This window comes from Rhinopithecus bieti, unplaced genomic scaffold (genome assembly GCF_001698545.2).
Source record: "Rhinopithecus bieti isolate Rb0 unplaced genomic scaffold, ASM169854v2 scaffold_6380, whole genome shotgun sequence".
In the NCBI taxonomy this organism is placed as follows: domain Eukaryota; kingdom Metazoa; phylum Chordata; class Mammalia; order Primates; family Cercopithecidae; genus Rhinopithecus; species Rhinopithecus bieti.
This window is the reverse complement of record NW_016806642.1, coordinates 2121976-2147540: the sequence shown is the minus strand read 5'-3', so window position 1 is coordinate 2147540 and position 25565 is coordinate 2121976. Positions and strand designations below refer to the sequence as shown.

Sequence of the window (25565 nt, the reverse complement as noted above, 5' to 3'; positions counted from 1 at the left end):
CTTTTTTTTTTTTTTTGAGACAGAGTCTCACTCTATCTCCCAGGCTCGAGTGCAATGGCGTGACCTTGGCTCACTGTAGCCTCCACCTCCCGGGTTCCAGTGATTCTCCTGCCTCAGCCTCCCAAGCAACTGGGATTACAGACACATGCCACCAATTTTTGTATTTTTTTAGTAGAGACAGGGTTTCATCATGTTGGCCAGGCTAGTCTCGAACTCCTGACTTCAGGTGATCCACCTGTCTTGGCCTCCCAAAGTGCTAGGATTACAAGTGTGAGCCACCATGCTCAGCCAATTAATTCAAACTAAATATGATTTATGATTATCTTTTTTTGTTTAAGTTTAGAGACAGAAGAAGAGCAACAGTATCTCACCTCAAGCTATATTAACATCTCCACTGATTCATTACAAGGTGGCAAGAAGTATTTGGTTTGGGTCCAAGCAGAAAACGCACTAGGCATGGAAGAGTCAAAACAACTGCAAATTCACCTGGATGATATAGGTAAAGAATAAGAAATTCTGTGATGTCTTTAATAATAACCAGTTTGCGGTGGTCTAGTCAAATGAGGTCTAGATCTGAAAAAAGTTCCCCTAAAGTTCCTGCAGAGCATGATAAAGGAAACAGAAATTACCCATAATTCTACCTGCCCAAGACAACTTAGAGATGAGTAGTGCTGTTGCCATTTTGTCGTATATCCTTCCAGTTTTATTTCTAAATTGCTTTATGTGGCAGATCCCGGTGGCTCACACCTGTAATCCCAGCATTTTGGGAGGTCGAGGTGATTACTTGGGGTCAGGAGTTCGAGACCAGCCTGGTCAACATGGTGAAACCCTGTCTCTACTAAAAATACAAAAGAAAGGAAAAAAATATAGCCGGGCATGGTGGCAGGCACCTGTAGTCCCAGCTACTCAGGAGGCTGAGGCAGGAGAATTTCTTGAACCTGGGAGGCAGAGGTTGCAGTGAGCCAAGATTGTGCCACTGTATTCCAGCCTGGGTGACAGAGCAAAACTCCATCTTAAAAAAAAAAAAAAAAAAAAAGATGTATGTGTTTTTGCAAATATTTATTGGAAACTTCTTGTTTCTAAGCATTGTTCTAAAGGCTAGAGTGAATAAGATAGACAAGGTACCGGCCCTGAAATAACTTACCATCTACTAGGGAAGGCAAAACAAAACAAAACAAAACAAAAAACAAATAAAACAACCCCACAATTATCATGATAAAGTTTGTTGAGTCTTATGTTGTGAAAATACAGCATGCTAAAGTCATACTCTATACACTACTTGGGGACTTATGTAAGCTTTGTTTGTTTGTTTTGATTTTGAAAAGTTTTACAAAATACATAGAAAATTGCAGAGAATTATGTAGACCTCTCTGTTCATCAGCCAGATTTAACAAACATTAATAGTTTTTGTTTCAGATATTTTATACCCTACCTTTTATAGTTATATATTAGTAATAAACAATTTCTATTAATTTAATCTATAGTTTTATTTTTAATGTTGTCTGAATATATAGCAGTTTAATCCCTATTGTTGGAGATTAACACTGTTTTCAGTTTTGAACCATATAAACTATATTGCCATGAACAACTTTGTGGCTAAATTTTAGCATAGTTTTTGATTGTTTCCTTAAGATAAATTCCAAAAAGTAATCACCCTTGAGCCTTTTACAACTACATCCAAGTCCTAAAACCACAATTCAGCCAAATGACACCAAGTCTGAATCATCCTCTCTTTGGAGATCCCAGTAACAATGATTCCTGTTGTTATAATTAAAGATTATTTCAATAAGCTAACATTTATTGAGCACTTTCTTATATATTAACTACTTTTTCTTTTTTTGAGGCAGAGTCTCACTCTGTCACACAGGCTGGAGTACAGTTGCATGATCTCGGCTCACTGCAACCTCTGCCTCCTGGCTTCAAGCAATTCTCATGCCTCAGCCTCCCTAGTAACTAGGACTACAAGTGTGTGCCACCACGGCTGGCTGATTTTTGTATTTTTAGTAGAGATGGGGTTTTGCTATGTTGGTCAGGCTGGTCTCAGACTCATGAGTTCAGACAATCAACCCACCTCAGCCTCCCAAAGTGCTAGGATTACAGGCATAAGCCACTGCGCCCAGCCAGCTAACAGCTTTTCACATACATTATTTAACCCTCATATCAACCCTATTTTATAGGAGATTATAATTTGTATATTAGAAAACTGAGGTTTGATGGCATTAAAAAAATTTGAGATCACAGAGGTAGGGAAGGAACATTTAATTCCAATATTTTTGACTCTGGTCCTCAGTCTTTATGAGAAAAATAAAAGCACATTGCACTGTATCTGACAACTTTTCTGCTGATTAATGTTCTAGGGGATATGAAGCCTTCACTATGGGTACCCTTCTGGGATCACTGAAGTCTTCTATTGCAACTAATGATCTCTACTTTTCAACTAACCTCAACTATCTCAACTAATGGTATTGGTGTAAAAATCTGTTCTTATGCTCTGAATATATACACACACACACACACATATATATGCACATATACACATATATGCATATATGTATATGTATATATACATGTGTACATGTATACACGCATGCGTGTATACATGTTAATATGATTACAGATCATACAGATTAATATGCATATATGTATATATGTGCATATATATATACACACACACACACTTTTTTTTTTATAGAGAGAGAGGGGGTCTCACTCTGTCATCCAGGCTGGAATGCAGTGACACGATCACAGCCCACTGCAACCTTGCCTGGGTTCAGGCGATCCTCCTGCCTTAGCCTCTCAAGTAGCTGGGATGACAGGCCATATGCCACAGTGCCTGGCTAATTTTTTTAAATCTCTTTTAGAGACAGAGTCTCATTTCGTTTCCCAGGCTTGTCTCGAACTCTTTGGCTCAAGTGATCCTCCTGCCTTGGCGTCACAAAATGCTGGGATTTCAGGCGTGAGCCACCATGCCCAGCCTGGATATTAGATTTGAAAACACACTCTGTTGAATATGATGATGGACAATTACTTCGTTTTATTGTATATCCTTGGAGTTACAGTTCTCTTGACTATGCTACATACATTTCTGTAAATTGACATTTTCAGGTAGAATGCAGTAATATACCCTTTTCTTATAATAGATGCCCCTCAATGAATTAATGACGTTTAAAGGCTATCATGACCAGTATCATTTTATCAGTGCAATTTTTAGGAACTGAATTATAATAATAATATTTTTATTATTATTATCATTACAATCTTATGATCTTAATATCATTGCATCCATTTATTTAGTACCTCCTGTGTTCCAGACACCTCTCATGCACATCACATTTCATTCTGGAAACAGCCATACATAAGTACCACTGTCCCCGTTTTACAGATGAAGAAAGTGATAAAATAATTTGTGCAAAGTCACTTAGCTAGTAATGAGGAGAGCCAGATTTCATCCCAGACATGCTGACTTGCCATAGTTTACCACCACCCCACCTCCCACAAAGGAAAAAATCTCATCTGGCCTCTAGTTCCAGACTGACTTCTCACAATGGGAACTAGGAGTTTGTAGTTGTTCCTTTTCCTTCTTCTCCTTCTTTCTCTTTCCCTCCTCCTCTTCCTCCACCTCCTCCACCTCCTCCTCCTCCTCCACCTCTTCCTCCCCTTTCGTCTCTATTTCTTTCCTTGCCTTTTCATTATCCCGAAATGTACTCAGAAACTCAGGGTGAAAAATACAGATTAATTGTATAGGAGGCCCCAGCCAACAAAACCACCAGATTATTAACAGATGAGCCGTCTTCATGGGTAACACTTTAAGAATGAGACATTTCATATTAGATAAATGAACTGTTCTATGCCACTGAGAACAGAAGACTGTCCTGGGAACAATTTCCACATAGCAGCTATGGGCTGGGCTTTCATTACATTAGGGAAGTTATGCTGAATGGCAGGGCAGAGTTAGTAGCACAGTAACACTTGCCAGAAAAGCATATGAGAGGAATGCTTTTAACTTCTCTTGTGGGAAATAAATTCGAGTACAGAAAGTGTTGTGCTTTCTACCTGCCATTTTGAATATTAATTCTCCCCATTACACAAATATGGATAAATGTGTTGGAAATATGCTAAAAGGCTAAAATCTCGCTTTTATTTCAATACGAGTAGAATTTTAAAATATGACATCGATAATGAAATTGATACTTTTTTGTTTTTGTTTTGAGACGGAGTCTCGGTCCTGTCGCCCAGGCTGGAGTGCAGTGGCGCTGTCTCAGCTCACTGCAAGCTCCGCCTCCCGGGTTCACGTCATCCTCCTGCCTCAGCCTCCAAGTAGCTGGGACTACAGGCACCCGCCACTACGCCCGGCTAATTTTTTGTATTATTTAGTAGAGACGGGGTTTCACCATGTTAGCCAGGATGGTCTTCATCTCTTGACGTCGTGATCCACCCTCCTTGGCCTCCCGATACTTTCTAAAAATGTAAGATCTGGTGGAAATATGTGAAACCTAATCAGTCAGAATAAAAATTCAACATTTAAGTCTTGTGTAACAAACTAAATATTCAAGTATGTATTATATAATAAATGCCAGTTTGCAAAAATATGAACTCATTCAAACCTAAAGACTTAAATCTGGATTGCACTACCCTGCTTTATGGCTATGATTCTTACTGCGCTATCTGCATTCCTCATAAGACTAAACAGATTTTTGCTTTCTCCTCAGAATAATTCTTTTGCCAAAAGAGTCCTAGAATGCTTGTGCTGCTGTAACAGTGGCCAAGCCGAACTCAGAGGCGGGAGACAGGTGGAGGTGGGTGACAGGAGGAGGTGGGTGACAGGAGGAGGTGGGTGACAGGAGGAGGTGTGAAATTTATGGCCTTGAGGGTGCTTACATAGTCCTAAGCAATTTCAGAGCCCCAGGGATCCACGCCCTTGACTCTAGAATCTCTGAACACTGATTTTTTGTTTTTCAGGGTGGGTGTTAGGCAGAGTCTTGCTCTGTCACCCAGCCTGGAGTGCAGTGGCATGATCTCAGCTCACTGCAACCTCTGCTTCTTGGATTCAAGTGATTCTTGTGCTTCAGCCTCCCAAGTAGCTGGGATTACAGGCATCTGGCACCACACCCGGCTAAGTTTTGTATTTTTAGTAGAGACAAGGGTTTCGCTGTGTTGGCCAGGCTGATCTTGAACTCCTGACCTCAAATGATCTGCCCACCTCGGCCTCCCCAAAGTGTTGGGATTACAGGCGTGAGACACTGCATCCAGCCTGAATACTGATTCTTATTACAAGAAGCTTGCACTAGTAAAAGGAAATCAGCTATGGAATTCAGATGATAAAAGTTGAGTACAGTAAGCTTGTTAATTAAATTAAAGCTGCTACTACTTCTACACCAGGTTTAGCCCCAAAATTTTATTATAGGACTGTGCTACTAGACAGCAAATCCTTAATTTTTATTTTTCTCTGTAAATCGTCTACCTTTGCACATAATTTTAGATAATGATAGTATAATAGTCATTGTAATAAAGCAATAATTTTCTTAAAGCTTTATAAACTTAGAATAAATGAAAATAAACTAATTCATAGAGAATATTAACCTGTAATAGTGGTTTCTAAAAACATGCCTACAGGCCCTTGAGTTCTTTGTTAAATAATACATCTAGCAAAGTCATAGGTTTTCATTGTTCCTTAGGGGAGAAATGGAAAGTGTTAATGATTCTATTCTGTTCAGACAGAACAAACTTAGAACTATTTACACAGTTTAGAAACATAGAGATTCCAACTATATACCTCCTACTCTAACAAAACAACTAGTAAAATAATCAATCAGAATTTCAGTTCCCCCTTTGAAGGTTATTATTATAGAACATGCCAACAATTTATAAAACCTTAGAGTCTTATGAGACCTGCTTTCTTCAAGTCAAAGTTTCAAGGAAGGGCAGATTTATTGTAATGGAGAACAAAACAAGTTAGCAATAGATATAAATATTCATATGTTTCCCTAATACACAAGAGAAGGAGAAAATTATTGAACATCTCAGTTTGAACATCTTTTTTTCTTTCTTCTTTCTTTCTTCCTTTTCTTTTCTTTCTTATCTCTTTCTTCCTTCTTTCTTTTTCTTTCTTTCCTTCCTCCTTCCTTCCTTCCTTCCTTCCTTCCTTCCTTCCTTCCTTCCTTCCTTCCTTCCTCCTTCCTCCTTCCCTCCCTCCCTCTCTCTCTCTTTCTGTTTCTCTCTTTCTCTCTCTTTCTCTCTTTCTTTTCTTCTTTTTTGACAGAGTCTCGCTCTGTCACCCAGGCTGGAGTGCAGTGGCATGATCTCAGCTCACTGTAACCTCTGCCTCCTGGGTTCAAGTGATCCTCCTGCCTCAGCCTCCTGAGTAGCTGGGATTGGCACGCACCATCACGCCTGGCTAATTTTTTCTATTTTTAGTAGAGACAGCATTTTGCCATGATGGCCAGGCTGGGTCTCAAACTCCTGACCTTAAGTGATCTGCCCACCTCAGCCTCCCAAAATACTGGAATTACAGACATGAGCCACCATGCCCAGCCTTTCTTTCTTTCTTTTTTTTAAGACAAGCTCTCATTCTGTTGTCCAGGGTGGAGTACAGTTGCACCATCATGGCTCACTGCAACCTTGAACTCCTGGGCTCAAGTGATCCTCCCATCTCAGCCTCCTGAGCAGTTGGAATTTAGGCACACATCACCACACCTGGCTCAATTTAACATCTTATCAAATCTGATCATCTGAACTAAATTTGGGTGCATATCATCTCTTCGTCAACAGATGCAGAGAAGAGGAGATAGCTCCTTTATCTCATTTTTATACTCTTTTGTTAACAAGGCTAGGCTCTGGAATTTTATTAGTTAGGATTATAAGGGAGTGGAAGGTCAGGGAAAGACAGTACTATTAGAGTTCAGTTTTTTAAAATGAGGAAGAGGTTGAATAGAATTTTCCTTAACAGCAGTTTTCTTCTACATTACAAATTAGTGAATAAGAAAATGTTCATTAATTGTTCATTAGATCATGAATTTTACATTATGTTTTTTACTTTGAACTTTCACATGTCTAAATATTGATGAAAAGATGACGGTTTCTCTCTAGGCAAGTTTTAAACAGCCACGTATTTTTTTTTTTTTTTTTCCTAGTGATACCTTCTGCATCCATCATTTCCAGGGCTGAGACTATAAATGCTACAGTGCCCAAGACCATAATTTATTGGGACAGTCAAACAACAATTGAAAAGGTTTCCTGTGAAATGAGATACAAGGCTACAACAAACCAAACTTGGAATGTAAGCTCAACTTTCATTATTCTTTAGCATGTGAATGAATGATTTAAAAGCCAACCATCAGTGACTACAGTGGACTTATTATGTCTATTTTACATGTTTTTAATCTGATTGTTTGCATGATATTGAAGCCACTTTAGTTTTTGTTTTATAAAATAATTTCAACTTTTATTTTAGATTCAGGGGCACATGTGCAGGTTTGTTACCTGGATATATTGCATGACACTGAGGTTTGGGGTATGATTCCTGTCACCCAGGTGCTGAGCATAGTTACCAATAATTAGTTTTTCAACCCTTGCCCTCCTACCTTCCTGTGCACTCTAGTAGTCCCCAGTGTTTATTGTTGCCATCTTTATGTCCATGAGTACCTGATATGGTTTGGCTGTGCCCCACCAAATCTCAACTTGAATTGTATCTCCCAGAATTCCTACGTGTTATGGGAGGGACCCAGGGGGAGGTAATGGAATCATGGAGGCCAGTCTTTCCCATGGTATTCTCGTGATAGTGAGTAAGTCTCACAAGATCTGATGGGTTTATCAGGGGTTTCCGCTTTTGCTTCTGCCTCATTTTCTCTTGCCACCACTATGTAAGAAGAGCCTTTTGCCTCCCACCATGATTCTGAGGCCTTCTCAGCCATGTGAAACTGTAAGTCCAATTAAACCTCTTTTTCTTCCCAGTCTTGGGTATATCTTTATCATTAGCATGAAAATGGATTAATACAGTATACTGGTAGTAGTAGAGTGGGGCATTGCTTAAAAGATACCCAAAAATGTGGAAGAAACTTTGGAACTGGGTAATAGGCAGAGACTGGAACAGTTTGGAGGGCTCAGAAGAAGAAAGGAAAATGTGGGAAATTTGGAACTTCCTAGAGACTTGTTGAATGGCTTTGCCCAAAATGCTGATAGCAATATGGATAATGAAATCTAGGCTGAGGTGGTCTCAGATGGAGATGAGGAACTTGTTAGGAACTAGAGGAAAGGTGACTCTTGTTATGTTTTAGCAAAGAGACTGGCAGCATTTTGCCCCTGCCCTAGAGATTTGTGGAACTTTGAACTCGAAAGAGATGATTTAGGGTATCTGGTAAAAGAAATTTCTAAGCAGCAAAGCATTCAAGAAGTGATTTGGATGCTGTTAAAGGCATTCAGTTTTAAAAGTGAAACAGAACATAAAAGTTCAGAAAATTTGCAGCCTGACTGGGAGGGGCTGCTGTGAAGGCCTCTGATATGGTCTGGAGACATTTTCCCCATGGTCTTGGGGATTAACATTAGGCTCCTTGCTACTTATGCAAACTTCTGCAGCTGGTTTGAATTTCTCCCCAGAAAATGGGTTTTTCTTCTCTATTGCATAGTCAAGTTTCTATTGAATGCCAAGTTTCTTAGACTGGGTGCAGTGGCTCATGCCTGTAATTCCAGTGCTTTGGGAGGCCAAGGCAGGCGGATCACCTGAGCTCAGGGATTGAAGACCAGACTGGCCATGACAGCAAAACCCCGTCTCTACTGAAAACACAAAAAATTTAGCTGAGTGTGGTGGTGCGTTCCTGTAATCCCAGCTACTCAGGAGGCTGAGGCAGGAGAATCACTTGAATCTGGGAGGTGGAGTTTGCAGCGAGCCAAGATGCACCGTACTCCAGCCTGGGTGACAGAGTGAGACTCTGTCTCCAAAAAAAAAGATACCAAATACTCTTGCTTCGTGTAAATAGGAGTATGTAATAGACTAGAAAAAATGTTTGGAAAATAGAAAGTAACTGTATTATCAGTGTCTCTGAATACATTTTCAGAAGCCGTTTTCTGGTTGAAAATTCTTGTTCTCTGCTCCCCCTGGTGGTGCTACATAGGCCATCTTGGTAACAGGTACATTTGAGCTCACTTTTCTAAAGCTTCTCTTTATCAGAAGTGTCAAATAGAGCAGAAAGAATATGTGTTATTTCATCTGCTCTTCATAACAATCCTTCATGATAGGTAGTATTAGCTCCATTATATAAATAGGGAAATAGAGTTTGAAAGAGGTCAAGCCAGATTTTTTTTGAACTTATACCATCAGTAACTAAGTGCCTCTCACAGACTCTACATCACTTTAAAGACCAAAAAAAATTTACAAAATGAAAAGATAGGTTTCAATCCAAAGCCAGGTTCTGTCTCCTCCATCATTATTTTTTTTTTTTAAGTTTTTTTAAACTCATGACTCCCTCAGTCAATCTACCACATTTCCGTTGAACACAACCGCTAACACAGAAAAAGTGAATTACCATTTCTATCCAGATCACTGAAGCCAAGGCACTGTAGCCAGAATGAAGCTTTGTTTACATTTGCTACTATCAGTTTCATCTGGGTCATGCATGAAGTGTTGTCTTTGCATTTCTGTAGGAAGACAGGAAAGTCAGAGTTAAGAGGAGTGGGAGGATACCAAAGATTACAGGTCTCTTCTACCACTTCAACCTCCATTAGATATTGCTGGAGGTGGGGGGTTTACTTCAAAGCGACAGGAAAGCCTTGTGGCCAAGAGCACAGGCTCTAGAGTTCAAAGCCTGGCTCTGCTACTTTCTAGTCATGCAATCTATTTTTTTTTTTTTTCCCCTTTTGAGACAGGGTCTTGCTCTACTGCCCAGGCTGGAGCACAGTGGCACAATCTCAACTCATTACAGCCTTGACCTCCTGGACTCAAGCAATCCTCCTGCCTCAGCCTCCTGAGTAGCTGACCACAGGAGAGTGCCACCATGCCCAGCTAAATTTAAAAAATTCTTTTGTAGAGACAGGGTTGTGTCATGTTGCCCAGGCTAGTGTCAAGGTCTCTAACTCCTGAACTCAAGCAACTGTCCCGCCTCGGCCTCCCAAAGTGCTGGTATTACAGGCATGAACCACTGTTCCTGGCTGAGTCATTCAATCTTTTTTTTTTTTTTTCTTTGTAGACAGAGTCTCACTGTGTTGCCCAGGCTGAAGTGCAGTGGTGTGATCTTGGCTCACTGCAACCTCCGCTTCCCGGGTTCAAGCAATTCTCCTGACTCAGCCTCCCTAGTAGCTGGGATTACATGCGCCAGCCCCCACGTCTGGCTACTTTTTGTATTTTTAGTACAGACAGGGTTTCACCATGTTGGCCGGGCTGATCCCAAGTGATCTGCCCCCCTCGGCCTCCCAAAGTGCTGAGATTACTGCGCCCAGCCTAGTCATGCAATCTTGAACAAGTTTCTTATCTTCTCTGTGCCTCATTATTCCCATACATAACATGGGGATAAGATAAGCACTTACCTCATCTGTTTGTTGGGGGAAAGGGGATCCAATGATGTAAAAAGTTAGCTACAAGCCTGGAATAGAGGAATTGTTCACTAAATGCTAGCTAGTAATGTTGCTCTCTAGCCTCTAGGGGAGCCATGCAGCAGGGATAGTAGAGCAAAGGAATCCACCTGAAAGTCACAGTATTGAGGGTGCTTTTCAGCTCCTTTAGCTAAGGTACAGACAGACTGGGAAATATCTAAGGGAATTAGGCTGACGAGGCAAGAAGAATATGTGCCACGCAGCAGTCCATGTTTCAGGCAATGATGATGGCATATATGATGGGGTTCCCTAAGCTTATCATGCAGCTGAAAAATTTCTGTCACCTAGTGATTTATATTACAAGTGCCTGCAGGATTCAGTACAGTAACATGCTTTATAGGTTTGTAGCCTAGAAGCAATAGGCTGTACCATATAGCCTAGGTGTGTAGTAGGCTATACCACCTGTGTAATTACAATCTGTGATGTCCATACAATGATGAAATCGCTTAATGATGCATTTCTCAGAATGTATCCCCGTCGTTAAGTGACACATGACTGTAGTTATCTCTTGAGAGATGGTTCCAGGTCAAAGCTTCAGATTTTGTCTCTGGAGACACAACTGCCTCTGGGAGAACATTTACAAACATCTAGCTCCAACCTCATTCACTTCTCTCCCTTCTGAATTCCCTAGCAGTCCAGCTTAGACCACCAGGTTGGAACAGATACAGATTTTAGTAAAGGCTCAGAGATAGCAGGAAGAAAATAAATCTCAGTTGGAGGAGGGGAGGCACAAGCCTATATTCAGCTACCTGAGAGACTGAGGCAGGAAGATCACTTGAGCCAGAGGTTTGAGGCTGTAGTGCACTATGATCCCACCTGGAACAGCCACTGCACTGCAGCCTGGGCAATATGGTGAGACCTCCACTTCTATAAAGAGAAAGAAAATAAACATCTCAGAGAAAAACCACCTACTATGTAATCTTGATTACAAAATTTAACTAGCTTTTCAAAGTTGGTTTGAAACCTGTCTTTTCATTTTCTGAAAATCTATCGAGTCCCTAAAGTGATGTAGAGTCTGTGAGAGGCACTTAGTTACTGATGGTATAAGTTCAAAAAAATCTGGCTTGACCTCTTTCAAATTCTATTTCCCTATTAATATAATGGAGCTAATACTACCTGTCACAAAGGATTGTTATGAAGAGCAGATGAGATAACACATATTCTTTCGGTTCCATTTGCCACTTCTGACAAAGAGGAGGTTTTGAAAAGTGAGCTCAAATGTACCTGTTACCAAGATGGCCTATGTAGCACCACCAGGGGGAGCAGAGAACAAGAGTTGCAACTAGAAAACAGTTGGTTTCTGAAAACTTTTATTCAGAGACACTGGTGATATAATTCCTTTCTATTTCCTAAACATTTTTCTAGTTTATTACATACTCCTATTTACATGAAATAAGAGGGATTGGTATATCGGCTATCTACTGCTACAATAATGTGTAACAAACTGCCACAAAAACTGGAGTGACATATAGCAATAAACTTTTATTTCTCACAGTCAGTGGGGCCCAGCTGGTCTAAGTTGAGCTTGCTGGGATTGGGCATGTGTTTACAGCTCAGCTGGCTCACTCCTATGTCTTTGCATGAGCTCTCCTCTATGTGTCTCCCGGTCTTCTTTCTGCATCAACAGGCTCGCCTGGGCATGTCCTTATGGTGATGGCAGAGGGCAAGAGCACCTACACCCAGTCTCTCCAGTGTCTTTCAATCCTCTGCTTGTATCAGGCTCACCAATGTCTGCTGGCTCAAAGTAAGCCACATGGACAAACCAGAGCAAGAATGGGAGAACGTTCAAAGCTACATAGTAAAGGGACAGGATATATGGCAGGGAAATCACCAGGGCATTATTGCAATCCACCTCAAAATGTCATCAGGCTCTCCACCTGCTGCTGGAACCAGTTCGTGCGAGGAGAGGAGGATGGTAGCACTTTTCCAAACAACAAAGACCAAGAATCTTGGCAGTCTTCATCCTACTCTAGCATTTGACACTGTTGACCACCTTGTCCTGAAAATGTCTTTCTTCTTGGTTTTCCCATTTCAAGAATGTGTTAGTCTTCTATCAGTATTTCTGGATGCTCTTTCCTTTGTAAATTATTTTTTTCTGCCAGTTCCCTAAACATTGGCATTCCCTTCATACCTACCATCTCACTGTTTCCTCTCTTTCTTACTCCTTTCACCTACTGCCAAGGCCTCAGTTACACCTGTATGTAGGCTAGAACTTGGAGCCCTCCCAACTCTCATGAAAGTCAGACCTACATTTCTAGCTATTTGTTGGTATCTTTATGGGCTGTCTCCTAGGACCCTCAAATGCATGTCAAAAATTGAGCTCCCTGTTGGGAACAGCAATCCACACCTACTTCCATATACTCTATTTCAGGGGCGTTTGCCACATTGTATACACTTTCCTGTTTACATTTCTGTTTCTCTACTCTTTAACTATGAACTCATGGAAGGCAGGGATGTGCCATGATCATTTTTTGCATCTCTATTAGATTTTTATAATGTCAAGTTCATGTAGCATTAGCTACATGAAACATTTCATTGAAACATTAGCTATTACTATTATTATTATTATTATTTGTCTTTAATAGTGTCCGATTTTAGTGACAGAGGCAGAGAAATCTTAGCTATGTGTTCAAGTCAGAGGCAGAGAAATCTTAGCTATGTGTTCAAGTAAGTGGATTATTGGTGACTCATTTCTCTAATTAAGCTACACCAGGGTCTCAGCAAACTTTTTACTTGAGGGCCAAATGGTAAATATTTTAGGCTTTGCAGAACATAAGATCTCTGTCTCAACTACTCAACTGTGTGTTTGTAGTGTGAAAGCAGTCTTAGACAATTATGTAAATGAATGGGCATAGTCTGTTCCAATAAAATTTCATTTTTGGACACTGAAATTTGGATATCACATAATTTCCATGCATCATGAAGTAGTCTTTTATAAACATTTTCTTTCGACCATTTAAAAATGAGAAAACCGTTCTTAACTTAGGCTGCACAAAACCAAGTATTTGTTCTTTTCTTGGAAGGGCTGATAGAACAGCATACAGATAGCAAAGACAAATCCTTGGCTTTGGCATTCCGAGTCTAAAAGTTGGTATAAGACAGAAAATGTGGAAGAACACATGATTAGTCACAAATAAATTTCCCCATCACCAACTCATTTCCCTCCTCTTCCAAACACTAGATAAAACTTACCTGGGCGGAAAGAGGAGGAGATTGTACGGTAAAGGGAGAAACCAAGGGCTTAGACACTGGTGGGTTACCAAGGACCCTCTCATCCTGTGCCATGTCCCACATTGATAGTTGGGGAAGGTAGGGATTATAGAACTCTAACTATATTGGAGATTTTTCTTCCCTCCACCCAAGGATGTTCCCAGGAACTTATATTTAACCTAAGAAAAGAGAGATCTCAAACTGATGAACATTAAATTTCAATGACCCCCAACCTTCAGAGTTGAGGCTCTAAGTAGAAATGGACTTATTTCAAAATTTCTTGCACTCTTTAAATTATATTATTTACAGAGATGCTCAATTAAGTCCAGCTTTTTCAATATTCGTTTTAGCCTCCAAAGATATTATCCTGAGGTATCATGTTGTACTTGCAGGGCCTTAAGCAGCCACCTGGTTTGCCTCATGGTTTAAACAACTGATAACAGTTCCATAACATTCTTCTTACTATTTCGGAATTCTGACTGTACTTTAGGATATTTCTTTCCTTCGAGAGGACTTATCTATAAATGTAATGGTAAGAAGCATATTGGAGAATAACAGCTTCCTTACAAGAGACACTAATATGAAGCAGAGTGCATTTGAAAGTCAAATCTTTGGCACAGTAAGTAAAATTTCTCTAGATCCCAGGAGACCTCAGACACTCTCCAGTTATATTAACATTGCAGAAAATTTCCAGGGCCATGGATAGAGACATGGCTTATGGAAACTCTGAATGATATCTTTTATGCAGAATTTGAAAAATATCATTCAGAGTTTCCATAAGCCATGTCTCAATAGACAAAACTATTCTAGGGCAGATGACATCCCCAAACAAATATTTCCATGAATTTTACATTTTCAGTGCATTGCAGGTTTGAAGGATTAATGCTAAGGTTGGGTTTTAAAGGGAAGTATCCCTGAGAGAGGTTGATACCTCATTCTTTTTTTTTTAATCTCAATCGTTCTAACTTTCTCTTTCATGAGTATCTGATAACTGCTTTCACCTAGTTGTGGCATAAATGCATTTCTAGACATATTGACATATTTTATGTCTGTCTTTCAATCATGCTTCACTTTTCCCAGTAAATCAGTTACTAGAACATACTGAAGATGCTGTACAAATGTCTTGGTTTCTTTCTGCCAACTGAAACAGCTTGTTTGGGGCTCATTTTTCATTATGTTTTATAGCAGGGTGTAGTGCTCCAGGGAAAAAAAGATTTTTGTGTTTATCCCTCAGCTATTATCTTTATCCTCCATTGGATTTCTCAGTTCAACATTCTTAATATTTTAATTTTTCTCTGACACATACACATATATATACACACATATATAGATATATACATATATATGTGTGTATATATGTATATTATTGGGCCTTGTAGAATCTGCAATAACCTGCAATGAGGACCAATTTACAGCTTAGCTTATAGGTATTTTTTTCTAAAAGTCACCATTAGCAAGTAAAATTATTTCATCATTCAGGAAGAATTATTGATCTAAATATCCAGCTGCAGGGGAGAGAGAAATTCAAACAGGTGCTATCAGTTACCATTTGCCCACCCCATTAAAAGAATATATTCCAAAATTAAGAATATATTCCAAAATTAAGACTGGGCATGATGGCTCACTCCTGTAATCTCAACACTTTGGGAGGCCAAGGCAGAGGATGACTTGTGTCCAGGAGACCAGTCTGGGCAATATAATGAGACCTTGTCTCTACAAAAAAAAAAAAAAATTATCCAATCATGGTAGTGCATGCTTGTAGTCTCAGCTACTTGGGAGGCTGAGGCAGGAGGATCACTTCAGCCCAGGTGGAGGTGGAGGTTGCAGTGAGCTGTGATCGAGCCACTGCACTCCACAGTCCAGCCTAGGCGACAGAGTGGGACCCTATCTAAAAAAAAAAAAAATATATATATATATATATATGTATACACACACACACATATATACACACATACATAAATATATACATACACACACACATATATATATATATATATAATATTATATTTGGACTTTCTCGAGATTTGAGACAGTTGTCAAACATAAAGCAGTGTGGGCCCAGCACGGTGGTTCACACCTGTAATCCCAGCACTTTGGGAGACCGAGGCAGGCGAATCACTTGAGGTCAAAAATTCAAGACCAGCCTGGCCAACATGATGAAATCTCATCTTTACTAAAAATACAAAAAATCAGCCAGGTGTTGTAGTGCACGCCTGTAGTCCCAGTTACTTGGGAGGCTGAGGCAGAAGAATCGCTTGAACCCGGGAGGCAGAGGTTGCAGTGAGCCGAGATCAAGCCGCTGCACTCCAGCCTGGGCAACAGAGCAAGATTCCATCACAAAGAAAGTAGTGGGTTTTCAGTTTTAATGTTTGAGACAGTATTTGGTTACGTATGGCCATGTTTTATATAAAGAACACTTTGTTTTCCTAGAGTCTAGAAGAGAGCTTGGAACATAATAGGTGTTCCATACATTTCTGCTAAATAAAATAATTGTTTTAAAAGCACACCATATTTTATTATTGTTATCCGTCCATTTTAGGTTAAAGAATTTGACACCGATTTTACATATGTGCAACAGTCAGAATTCTACTTGGAGCCAAACATCAAGTACATATTTCAAGTGAGATGTCAAGAAACAGGCAAAAGGTACTGGCAGGCTTGGAGTTCACCGTTTTTTCATAAAACACCTGAAACAGGTGAGTGCACTTATATATTTTATTCTCTTGGACTTTTCTTTATGTATCTTTTCTGCTGAGCTCAGTGGCTCACACCTCTAATCCCAGCACTTTGAGAGGCCAAGGCAGGAAGATTGCTTGAGCCTAGCAGTTCGAAATGAGCCTGGGCAATGTAGTGAGACCCTAGTCTGTACAAAAAAATAATTATTATTATTAGCCTGGGTGGTAGAATGCATTTGTAGTCCCAGCTACTTGGGAAGCTGAGGTGGTAGGATCGCCTGAGCCCAGGAGTTTGATGCTGCAGTGAGCTATGATCGTCCCACTGCTTTCTGGCCTGGAGGACAGACCAAGACTGTGTTTCCTAAAAAAGTTTAAAACAGCCAGGTGCAGGGGCTTGCGTTTGTAATCCCAGCACTTTGGGAGGCCGACGTGGGTGGATTACCTTAGGTCAGGACTTCAAGACCTCCTCGGCTGACATGGTGCAACCCTGTCTCTCCTAAAAATGCGAAAATTAGCTGGGCATGGTGGCGGGTGCCTGTAATCCCAGCTGCTCGGAAGGCTGAGGCAGGAGAATCGCTTGAACCCGAGAAGTGGAGGTTGCAGTGAACTGAGATTGTACCACTGCACTCCAGCCTGGGCAAGAGAGCGAGACTTGGTCTCAATAATCACAATAACAATAATAATAATAATAATAATAATAATAATAATAATAATAATATAATAAATAAGTTTAAAACAAAAACAAAATAAAGCTACAAAATATTTTTTTTCTCTTTAACTTTGACCAAAATTGACAAAACTATTCTAGGGCAGATGGTAACATTTAAATTGTTATTTTGATTTGATTTTTTTAAGGCTTACTATAATTTGTATAATGGTTCTCAAACATTCCTGGGTATAAAAACCACCTGGGAGGCCGGCTGCAGTGGTTTACACCTATAATCCCAGCACTTTGGGAGGCCAAGGCAGAAAGATTGCCTGAGCCCAGGAGTTCAAGAGCAGACTGGGCAAGATAGAGAGACCCCATCTGTACCAAAAATACAACTAAAATTNTCACAATAACAATAATAATAATAATAATAATAATAATAATAATAATAATAATATAATAAATAAGTTTAAAACAAAACAAAATAAAGCTACAAAATATTTTTTTTCTCTTTAACTTTGACCAAAATTGACAAAACTATTCTAGGGCAGATGGTAACATTTAAATTGTTATTTTGATTTGATTTTTTTAAGGCTTACTATAATTTGTATAATGGTTCTCAAACATTCCTGGGTATAAAACCACCTGGGAGGCCGGCTGCAGTGGTTTACACCTATAATCCCAGCACTTTGGGAGGCCAAGGCAGAAAGATTGCCTGAGCCCAGGAGTTCAAGACCAGACTGGGCAAGATAGAGAGACCCCATCTGTACCAAAAATACAACTAAAATTACCCCGGCATTGTGGCCCACGCCCATAGTCCCAGCTACTTTGGGACTACAGGAAGAATTATTTATCTAAACAGGCTCTGATCATAGCTCACTGAAGCCTCTACCTCCTGGGCTCAAGCAATCCTCCTGCCTCAGCCTCCCAAGTGGCTGAGACTATAGATGCGGTCCACCATGCTAGCTGAGGCAGGAGGACCACTTGAACCTGGGAGGTCAAGACTGCAGTGAGCCATGTTCACACCACTGAACTCCAACCTGGGTGACATCCTGGGCAATTGTAAGCCATGCAATAAGCTAAGAACATGTATTGAAAAATATAATCTGGGTGTGGTGGCTCATGCCTGTAATCCCAGCACTTTCAGAGGTGGAGGCAGTTGGATCACTTAAGCCCAGGAGTTTGAGACCAGCCTGGCCAACATGGCAAAATCCCATCTCTACTGAAAATACAAAAATTAGCTGGGCACGGTGGTACATGCCTGTAATCCCAGCTATTCAGGAGGCTGAGGCAGGAGATATAGGTTTCTGTGAGCCGAGATCACACCACTGCACTCCAGCCGGGGCAACAGAGTGAGACTCCATCTCAGAAAATATTATTCAGAACATATTCTTCTAAAAGAGACACCAAACAATCATACCAATAAACGTCATCTACTATATGCAAAGCAAAGCAATCAGAAAGTTAAAACTCTTAAACACAGAATTAATTCTCTTCTCATCAACAGGATTTAGCTGATTTATTATCTTTAGATATTTTCCTACTCCTAATATTATTAGCTTAATTTTATATTCATTTACTGATGCCATTCAATAACATCTTAGCCAGATAGACTTCAGTTGAAGCAAATAATAAAATGAATCTATTGTAATTGTAGTAGTACTAATGGCCCCACTAACCTAAAGATGTTTCCCTACTGTAGGTACCTTATACACTAGATTTAACATTTTCTTTTCAGAAATGAAGGACTTTATTATAATCACAGCATGAATAGCATCATTATTATAACATTCTGGAATTGTGTTATATGTTTTCAAGGCACTTTGATATACATTATAAATATTGATGGCTGCCAAATTAGTAGAGGGAGCAAAGAGCATGACTAGCTGCAAAGCTCTTCTGGTACCTCCTACTGCCCAAATCTTAGAAATACTTTGGCCAGGTGCAGTGTCTCATGCCTGTAATCCCAGCACATTGGGAAATGGAGGCAGGTGGATTGCTTGAGCCTAGGAGTTCAAACCCAGCCTGGGAAATATAGTGACACTCTGCTTCTATTTAAAAAATAAATAAATAAATAAATAGAATTTAAATTTAAAAATGTTAAAGAAACAGTTTATTAGGACATTGTTTTCTTTTCTTTTCTGTCTTTTCTCTTTCCTGCCTTCCTTCTTTCCTTTCTTTCCTTTTCTTTCTTTCTTTCTTTCTTTCTTTCTTTCTTTCTTTCTTTCTTTCTTTCTTTCTTTCTTTCTTTCTTTCTCTTTCTCTCTTTCTCTCTTTCCAGAGTCTTGCTCCTTTTCCCAGGCTAGAGTACAGTGGTGTGATCTCGCTCACTGCAACCTCTGCCTCCCTGGTTCAAGAGATTCTCATGCCTCAGCCTACCAAGTAGCGAGGATTACAGGCACCCACCACTATGCCTGGCTAATTTTTGTATTTTTAATACAGACGGGGTTTCACCACGTTGGGCAGGCTGGTCTCGAACTCATGACCTCAGGTAATCTGCCCATCTTGGCCTCCCAAAGTGTTGGGATTACAGGGGTGAGCCATGGCGCCCAGCCAGGGAATTATTTTCAGTATTCAGTATCAGTTCTCTTTTTTGAAAGTCAGTTTTTAATTGAAGGTGTTGTGTCAAGTTGATACTGTTAACAATTTGTAGGACTTTAGATGCCATTTTATAATAGTCAGAATTTAGTTGATAACCCAATTATTTTTTAATGAACTCTATAACTGCCTAGCAAGATTATGCAAATTGATAACTACCTACAAATTACTACCGTATATAAGCTTGTTTGATTATGATGTCAACCACATTTGGTAGTGTAATTAGCGCTACTTTACAAAAGCAGAAACTGGGCATGACTTGCTAAATAGCACATTGCTAGTGGGTAATGACACCTAAACTATAACAAAAGTTTTCTTATTCAAAATATTGAACTGCCTGGCTACCTCAGTTGGTGGATTATAAGGCTCTTAATCCTAGTGTCAAAAATACTGTGCATTTTCCCCACCATCCCTCAGCAATTTCATTCTTTAATTTCAGGGAAGTAGAGGAGCCGCTTACTTAAGAGTTCTAAGTATAGGGCTACAAATGTTCTTCTTTAAACATAAAAGTCTTGGCCGGGTGTGGTGGCTCATGCCTGTAATCCCAGCACTTTGAGAGGCCAAGGCGGGTGGATCACCTGAGGTCAGGAGTTTGAGACCACCCTGGCCAACATGGCGAAACCCCGTCTCTACTAAAAATATAAAAATTAGCCAGGCATGGTGGCAGGTGCCTGTAATTCTAGCTACTTGGGAGGCTGAGGCAGGAGAATCTCTTAAACTCGAGAGGTGGAGGCTGCAGTGAGCCAAGATCGTGCCACTGCACTCCAGCCTGGGCGACAGAAGGAGACTCTGACTCTAAATAAATTAATTAATTAAATAAAGATAAAATTCTTTTTTTTTTTTTCTTTTTTGAAGAGCGGAGTCTCGCTGTGTCCACCCAGGCTGGCAGTTGCAGTGGCCGGATCTCTGCAGCTCACTGCAAGGAATCCACCTCGCCCAGGGTTTCACAGCATTCTCGCCTGCCTCAGCCTCCCCAGTAGCTGGGACTACAGCGTGCCCACCAGCCTCACCCAGCTAGTTTTTTTTTTGGCATTTTTTAGTAGAGAACAGGGTTTCACTGTGTTAGGGCCAGGATGGCTCGATCTCCTGACCTCGGATCCCTGCCCGTCTCCGGGCCTCCCAAAGTGGCTCGGGATTACCAGCTTGAGCCACCGCGCCCGGCCAACAAGTCTTAAGCTTCGGTAGAAGGGACATAGGAACACAGTTTAAATTTAAAGTCTGTTTACTAAGGAGAAAAATCACTTAAGAGACAAAAATACTAATTAAAATTAAGTACCCCTGAAAACTTGGAATTATCAAAGTTTAACATGTTAGCTAAGAGAACCCATAGACTATTCTCTTGGTACAAATTCCTTTCTAAGACACATTACATGAGAAACAGTAAAGGTATGTTAGGAAAAGTGCTTATATTAAATCTCTTTGAAAATGTACCTTTTTTTCTGTGTGTAAAAGCAATGTAAGTTTATTGTAGTGTGCAACCTAAAAAACCCACTATTTACATTTATTTAATTTAATACTAGTTTTTCCTATGCATTTTTTCAATGGTTGGGGCTATGGTGTATATGCTATTTTATATCCTGGTTTTCTTACTTAATCTACCCTGCTAAGTTTTTGAAAACTGATTTCATGGCTGTACGACATTCTCGTTTATGTATGTACTATAATTTATTTAGGCATTTCCCTACTTAAATAACATCTAGGTCATTTCCATTTTATCTATTATCAATAAACTTCTTTGCATAGCTTTGTATATAAATGATCTTTATTCCTTTAGTTCTAAAGAGGAATTATTGCATCAAGAGTTAGGCACATTTTAAGATGCTGATGTATGTTGTCAAACTGCTTTTTAGCGAATCTTTAATATTGATTGCTTTTTTAAAAGGGACCTCTGAAAAGACAGTCATTCACAAAATACTCATTTAGCCTCTACCATGTGCTAGGCATTTTTAGAGCCTTGCAGAACCTCAGTGGACAAAGGAAACAAAATTCCCTGTCTTGGAGACATTTCCTTCTGGAGAAGACACACAGTAAAAATCAAGCATAATAATTATATAAATTACATTGCATCACACATAAAGATGTAAATAAAAGCAGTAAGAATCAGACTTCACAGTTGAAGAGTGAATTGCCTCACAATTGAAAAAATAAAATAATATCATTTCTGTAATTCTTTATTTAACCAACTTGTTTGATAATGAGGTTTTTTGGCCAGCCACACTCTTCCAGTACTTAAAGGTTTATTTATGAAGAAACAGCCCAGGCAGTAATGCCTCTTCCAAGCAGGACTTTCCTGAGTTAGTCTCTAAAATTCTGACATGTGTATTACTGAATTGATTCATCTCAATACAATGTGTTTGCAAAACTCTGCCCAGCTAAGACCAGAGGACAAATCCTAAAGTGGGTATGGCTTGTCCTGTAGCCTCAGCATTCTTATTCTTTTCCATTGCTTTCCCTCCGAATAGTGCCTGGCTTGGCCATTAAAAACCTGGTCTCAGAAATGAACCAAACCAACTCACTTACAATCAAGTTTAATGACTTATTCTGTTTTTTTTTTTTTTTTTTACTTAGAGTATTTAGACTTTAATAGGACAAACAAAGCCTTATGCTGAAAAAGAAAATCAATCCTCCAGAATACCCATTTATTCTATCTAGTATAATAGCAAGAGACCAATTAACAGACTGAATCCCAGGGTGACTTCAGGATAATAAATAAAAATAGCTAATATTTATTGGATGCTTACTAGGTGTTGGGCATATTGATAAGCATTTTACATATGAATTGTTCTTTATCACTGCAGCTCTATAAAAGGAGTATAATTATTATCCCAGTTGCACAGATGAAGACCATATGGCCCAAGCAGTTTTGCCAAACATTACAAGGCTTGTAAATGGTAGAGCCAGGGTCTAACTCAGGCTATGGGATTCCAGCACCCATGTTATTTATAGCTCTGCTAGTCTCCTTCCTAAGAGACCTAGTAGGGTCCTGCATCTGCCTGCTAAACAAAATCATTCTCTACACATTAGCTAGTAATAAAACTATGCCAACAGAGCTTCATTTCTAATGCAGTGTTTGTTATGGAAATGCAAATGCATGAGAAAAGTACCAGAAGATGCTATTGACTACTGCTACTTTGACATGAATACAAGATGGGGAAGCAGATTTGGGGTAGGTGATGAGGATGAAACCATAGTACTATAGGAGGTTTTAGATAGGATAGGTAAGAAAGGGGCAGTCTGAGATGAGGATAAAGGATAGGTAAAAAAAGTGGTCTTAGCCAAGACAGGACCATCATGGGCAATTCATCATGTGCTTTACCAGCTAGCTATGGGCCATCTAGAAAGCACTGTTTCTCATAGGAGGGTCTGTGGACAATCTACATTAAGAATGCTTGGGCACTTTTTTTTTTTTTTTGAGACAGTCTCACTCTGTTACCCAGGCTAGAGCGTAGTGCACCATCTCAGCTCACTGCAACCTCCACCTCCTGGGTTCAAGCAATTCTCCTGCCTCAGCCTCTTGAGTAGCTGGGACTACAGGCATGTGCCACCACACCTGGCTAATTTTGTTTTGTATTTTTAGTAGAGACAGGGTTTTGTCATGTTGGCCAGGCTGGTCTCAAACTCCTGACCTCAAATGATCACCCTGCCTTGGCCTCCCAAAGTGCTGGGACTACAAGCATGAGCCACTGTGCCTGGCCTGAATGCTTGGGCACTTCTTAAGGTACAGATTCTGGAGCCCTTTGCCAAGTGATACATCTGCAGTAACGTGTAAGAACCATTGCTGTAGAGGTCAGACACACTCTTTAAGAGAGGGAAGTGTCATCATAAAAGACAACATAGGGAATGGGCAGAAAATGTGGACAGAAAGGCAGTGTGGATATGATTGCCCAAGTCATTGAAATGGGAGAGTTCCCTGACCCCTGTCGCATATCATGTGGCTCATCTCTTCGGCCAAGGCACCTGCTCACACCCCTTATGGGAGGGGGAGCACACAAACGGGCAGGTGTAGGAGCTGGGGCAAGCACCTTGGGGCTTCAGCCCCACAGTAGCATCTAGGGGTGGATGCCTGCGACTCCCGAAGCCCAAATGGAAATGTGTTACAGTGCACTATTTTAGCTTTGCTGTCCGCAGACAGCTTAACTGTTAACCAGCTCAGTGCCCTCTTGGTATCCAGGTCCTTGTCCAGTGTCCAGGAAGAATCGGGTCACACATGGATTTGAAGGATGAATGTGGGGGTTTTATTGAGTGGTGGAGGTGGCTCTCAGAGGGATAGATAGGGAGCTGGAAGGGGGATAGAGTGGGAAGATGATCTTCCCCTGGAGTTTGGCTGTCCAGTGGCCAATCTCCTCTCCGAATGTCCCCAACCGAACTTCTCTTGGCATTCAGATTCTCATTTTCTTCTCTCCTCTGCTAAGCCATTCTGCCATTCTTCTGCTCTTCTGTTTATCTCTCTGTCTGCTTCTGGAACCTGGGGTCTGGAGTTTATGTGGTTACAGGATAGCGGGGCATAGCGGGCCAAAAGGCGAGTTTGGGCATGAAAACAAGAATGCCTGCTTCTATTTAGGGCTATGGGTTTCCAGGCTGGAGGGTGGAACCTCTGCCAGGGAACCACCCTCATTTACTCAGTATTTTCCTGTCTCCTGTCTGTATCACCATAGCCTTAGTAGTAGTGGTTTGGGGGACAGAAAAGGGTGGGCATGTGAGAATCTTAGGCCATTATCTCTAGTACTATCTGGTCTCTCTGTTTCCTATTTCTCCTGAGTCACTGGCCACCCCAGTCCACTTGGGTATTACAGGAACCCCACAAAGCACAGGATACAGGACTGTTGTCGTAATTAACCATCACATCACACATGACCCTCTTCTGCCTAGAATGCACCCTGTCTCTGGATGTGAGGTTTCAGCTGAGATTATGAGAACCACTGAGAGCTGCTGAAGTTAGAGCTTCTGATCCACCAATCTTGATAGCCACTGTTATCCTGGGGTCTTTCAGCAGTGCAGAAAGAGTCCCAAAGGGGAAAACACAATTTGTCAGTGTAGAAAACCAACACTGAAAAAGTATAAGTCAGTCATCTACATTTGCTACTACTGACTTTAAAAAGGTGAAAAAACAATGGCTAGCCAGGTATCTTTTTCAATTCTGCATTGTAATATAGATCCCTTTTTAACGAAGAAAAGATACAGGTTCTATAATCCCTTTAATAACAGGTTAGAGGCCTGAGGGAAGGGCAGTCACATTTCACGATGACTAATTAACTTGCTTGAATTACTACTTGCCATAGAAAAGTTTCCCAGATAAATCGTATTGCTCTTTTTCTTTGACAGTTTTCCAGAGGAAGGCAAGTGTGAGCAAGATATTAAACAACATTTTGCTTTCCTCTCACGAAACAGTATTAGTTGTTGCACTGCCAGTGGCTCCTTAAAGATGCTCATTAATTTTTCAGGCTTTTAAGTGGTTAAAAGGGAAAAAGCAAATATTATGTCAATGGAACTAAATATTGGTGCTATTAAATATAATGCAAATTATATGATGCCACACAGAATGTATTTTTCAAACATATTATTATTTGTAATTAGAGATTTGTGAATTGTCCACATAGAGATGGGTTCTGAACTTGTAGACTCTTGGTTACTAACCCATGTTAAACAGACACAGTGTTTCTTGAAATACTAATCACTTTAGACTTTTCACTTGGATTTATTTAACCTTCTTCAGGTCCTGCCTCTAATAAACCACCCAGTTCCTGCAGAATAGGAAACAATTCAGAAGAGTTCCGTAATTTCCCTGAAGTTTGCAACCTATTAGTACAGAAAAAAAGAGCCTTCCTGCCTGCCTCCCTCCCTCCCTCCCTCCC

The 25565-nt window shown here is 40.3% G+C and overlaps 1 protein-coding gene across 1 annotated transcript in view; it reads left to right on the top strand.

Moving 5' to 3' along the window:
* IL23R (interleukin 23 receptor) overlaps positions 1–25565 on the top strand; it is a 78534-nt gene that overhangs the window by 30363 nt on the left and 22606 nt on the right. Inside the window, exons 5-7 of the mRNA XM_017877276.1 lie at positions 339–499; positions 7131–7276; positions 16331–16487. Coding sequence (XP_017732765.1) covers positions 339–499; positions 7131–7276; positions 16331–16487 — 464 coding nt within the window. The remainder of the gene's footprint in view (positions 1–338; positions 500–7130; positions 7277–16330; positions 16488–25565) is intronic.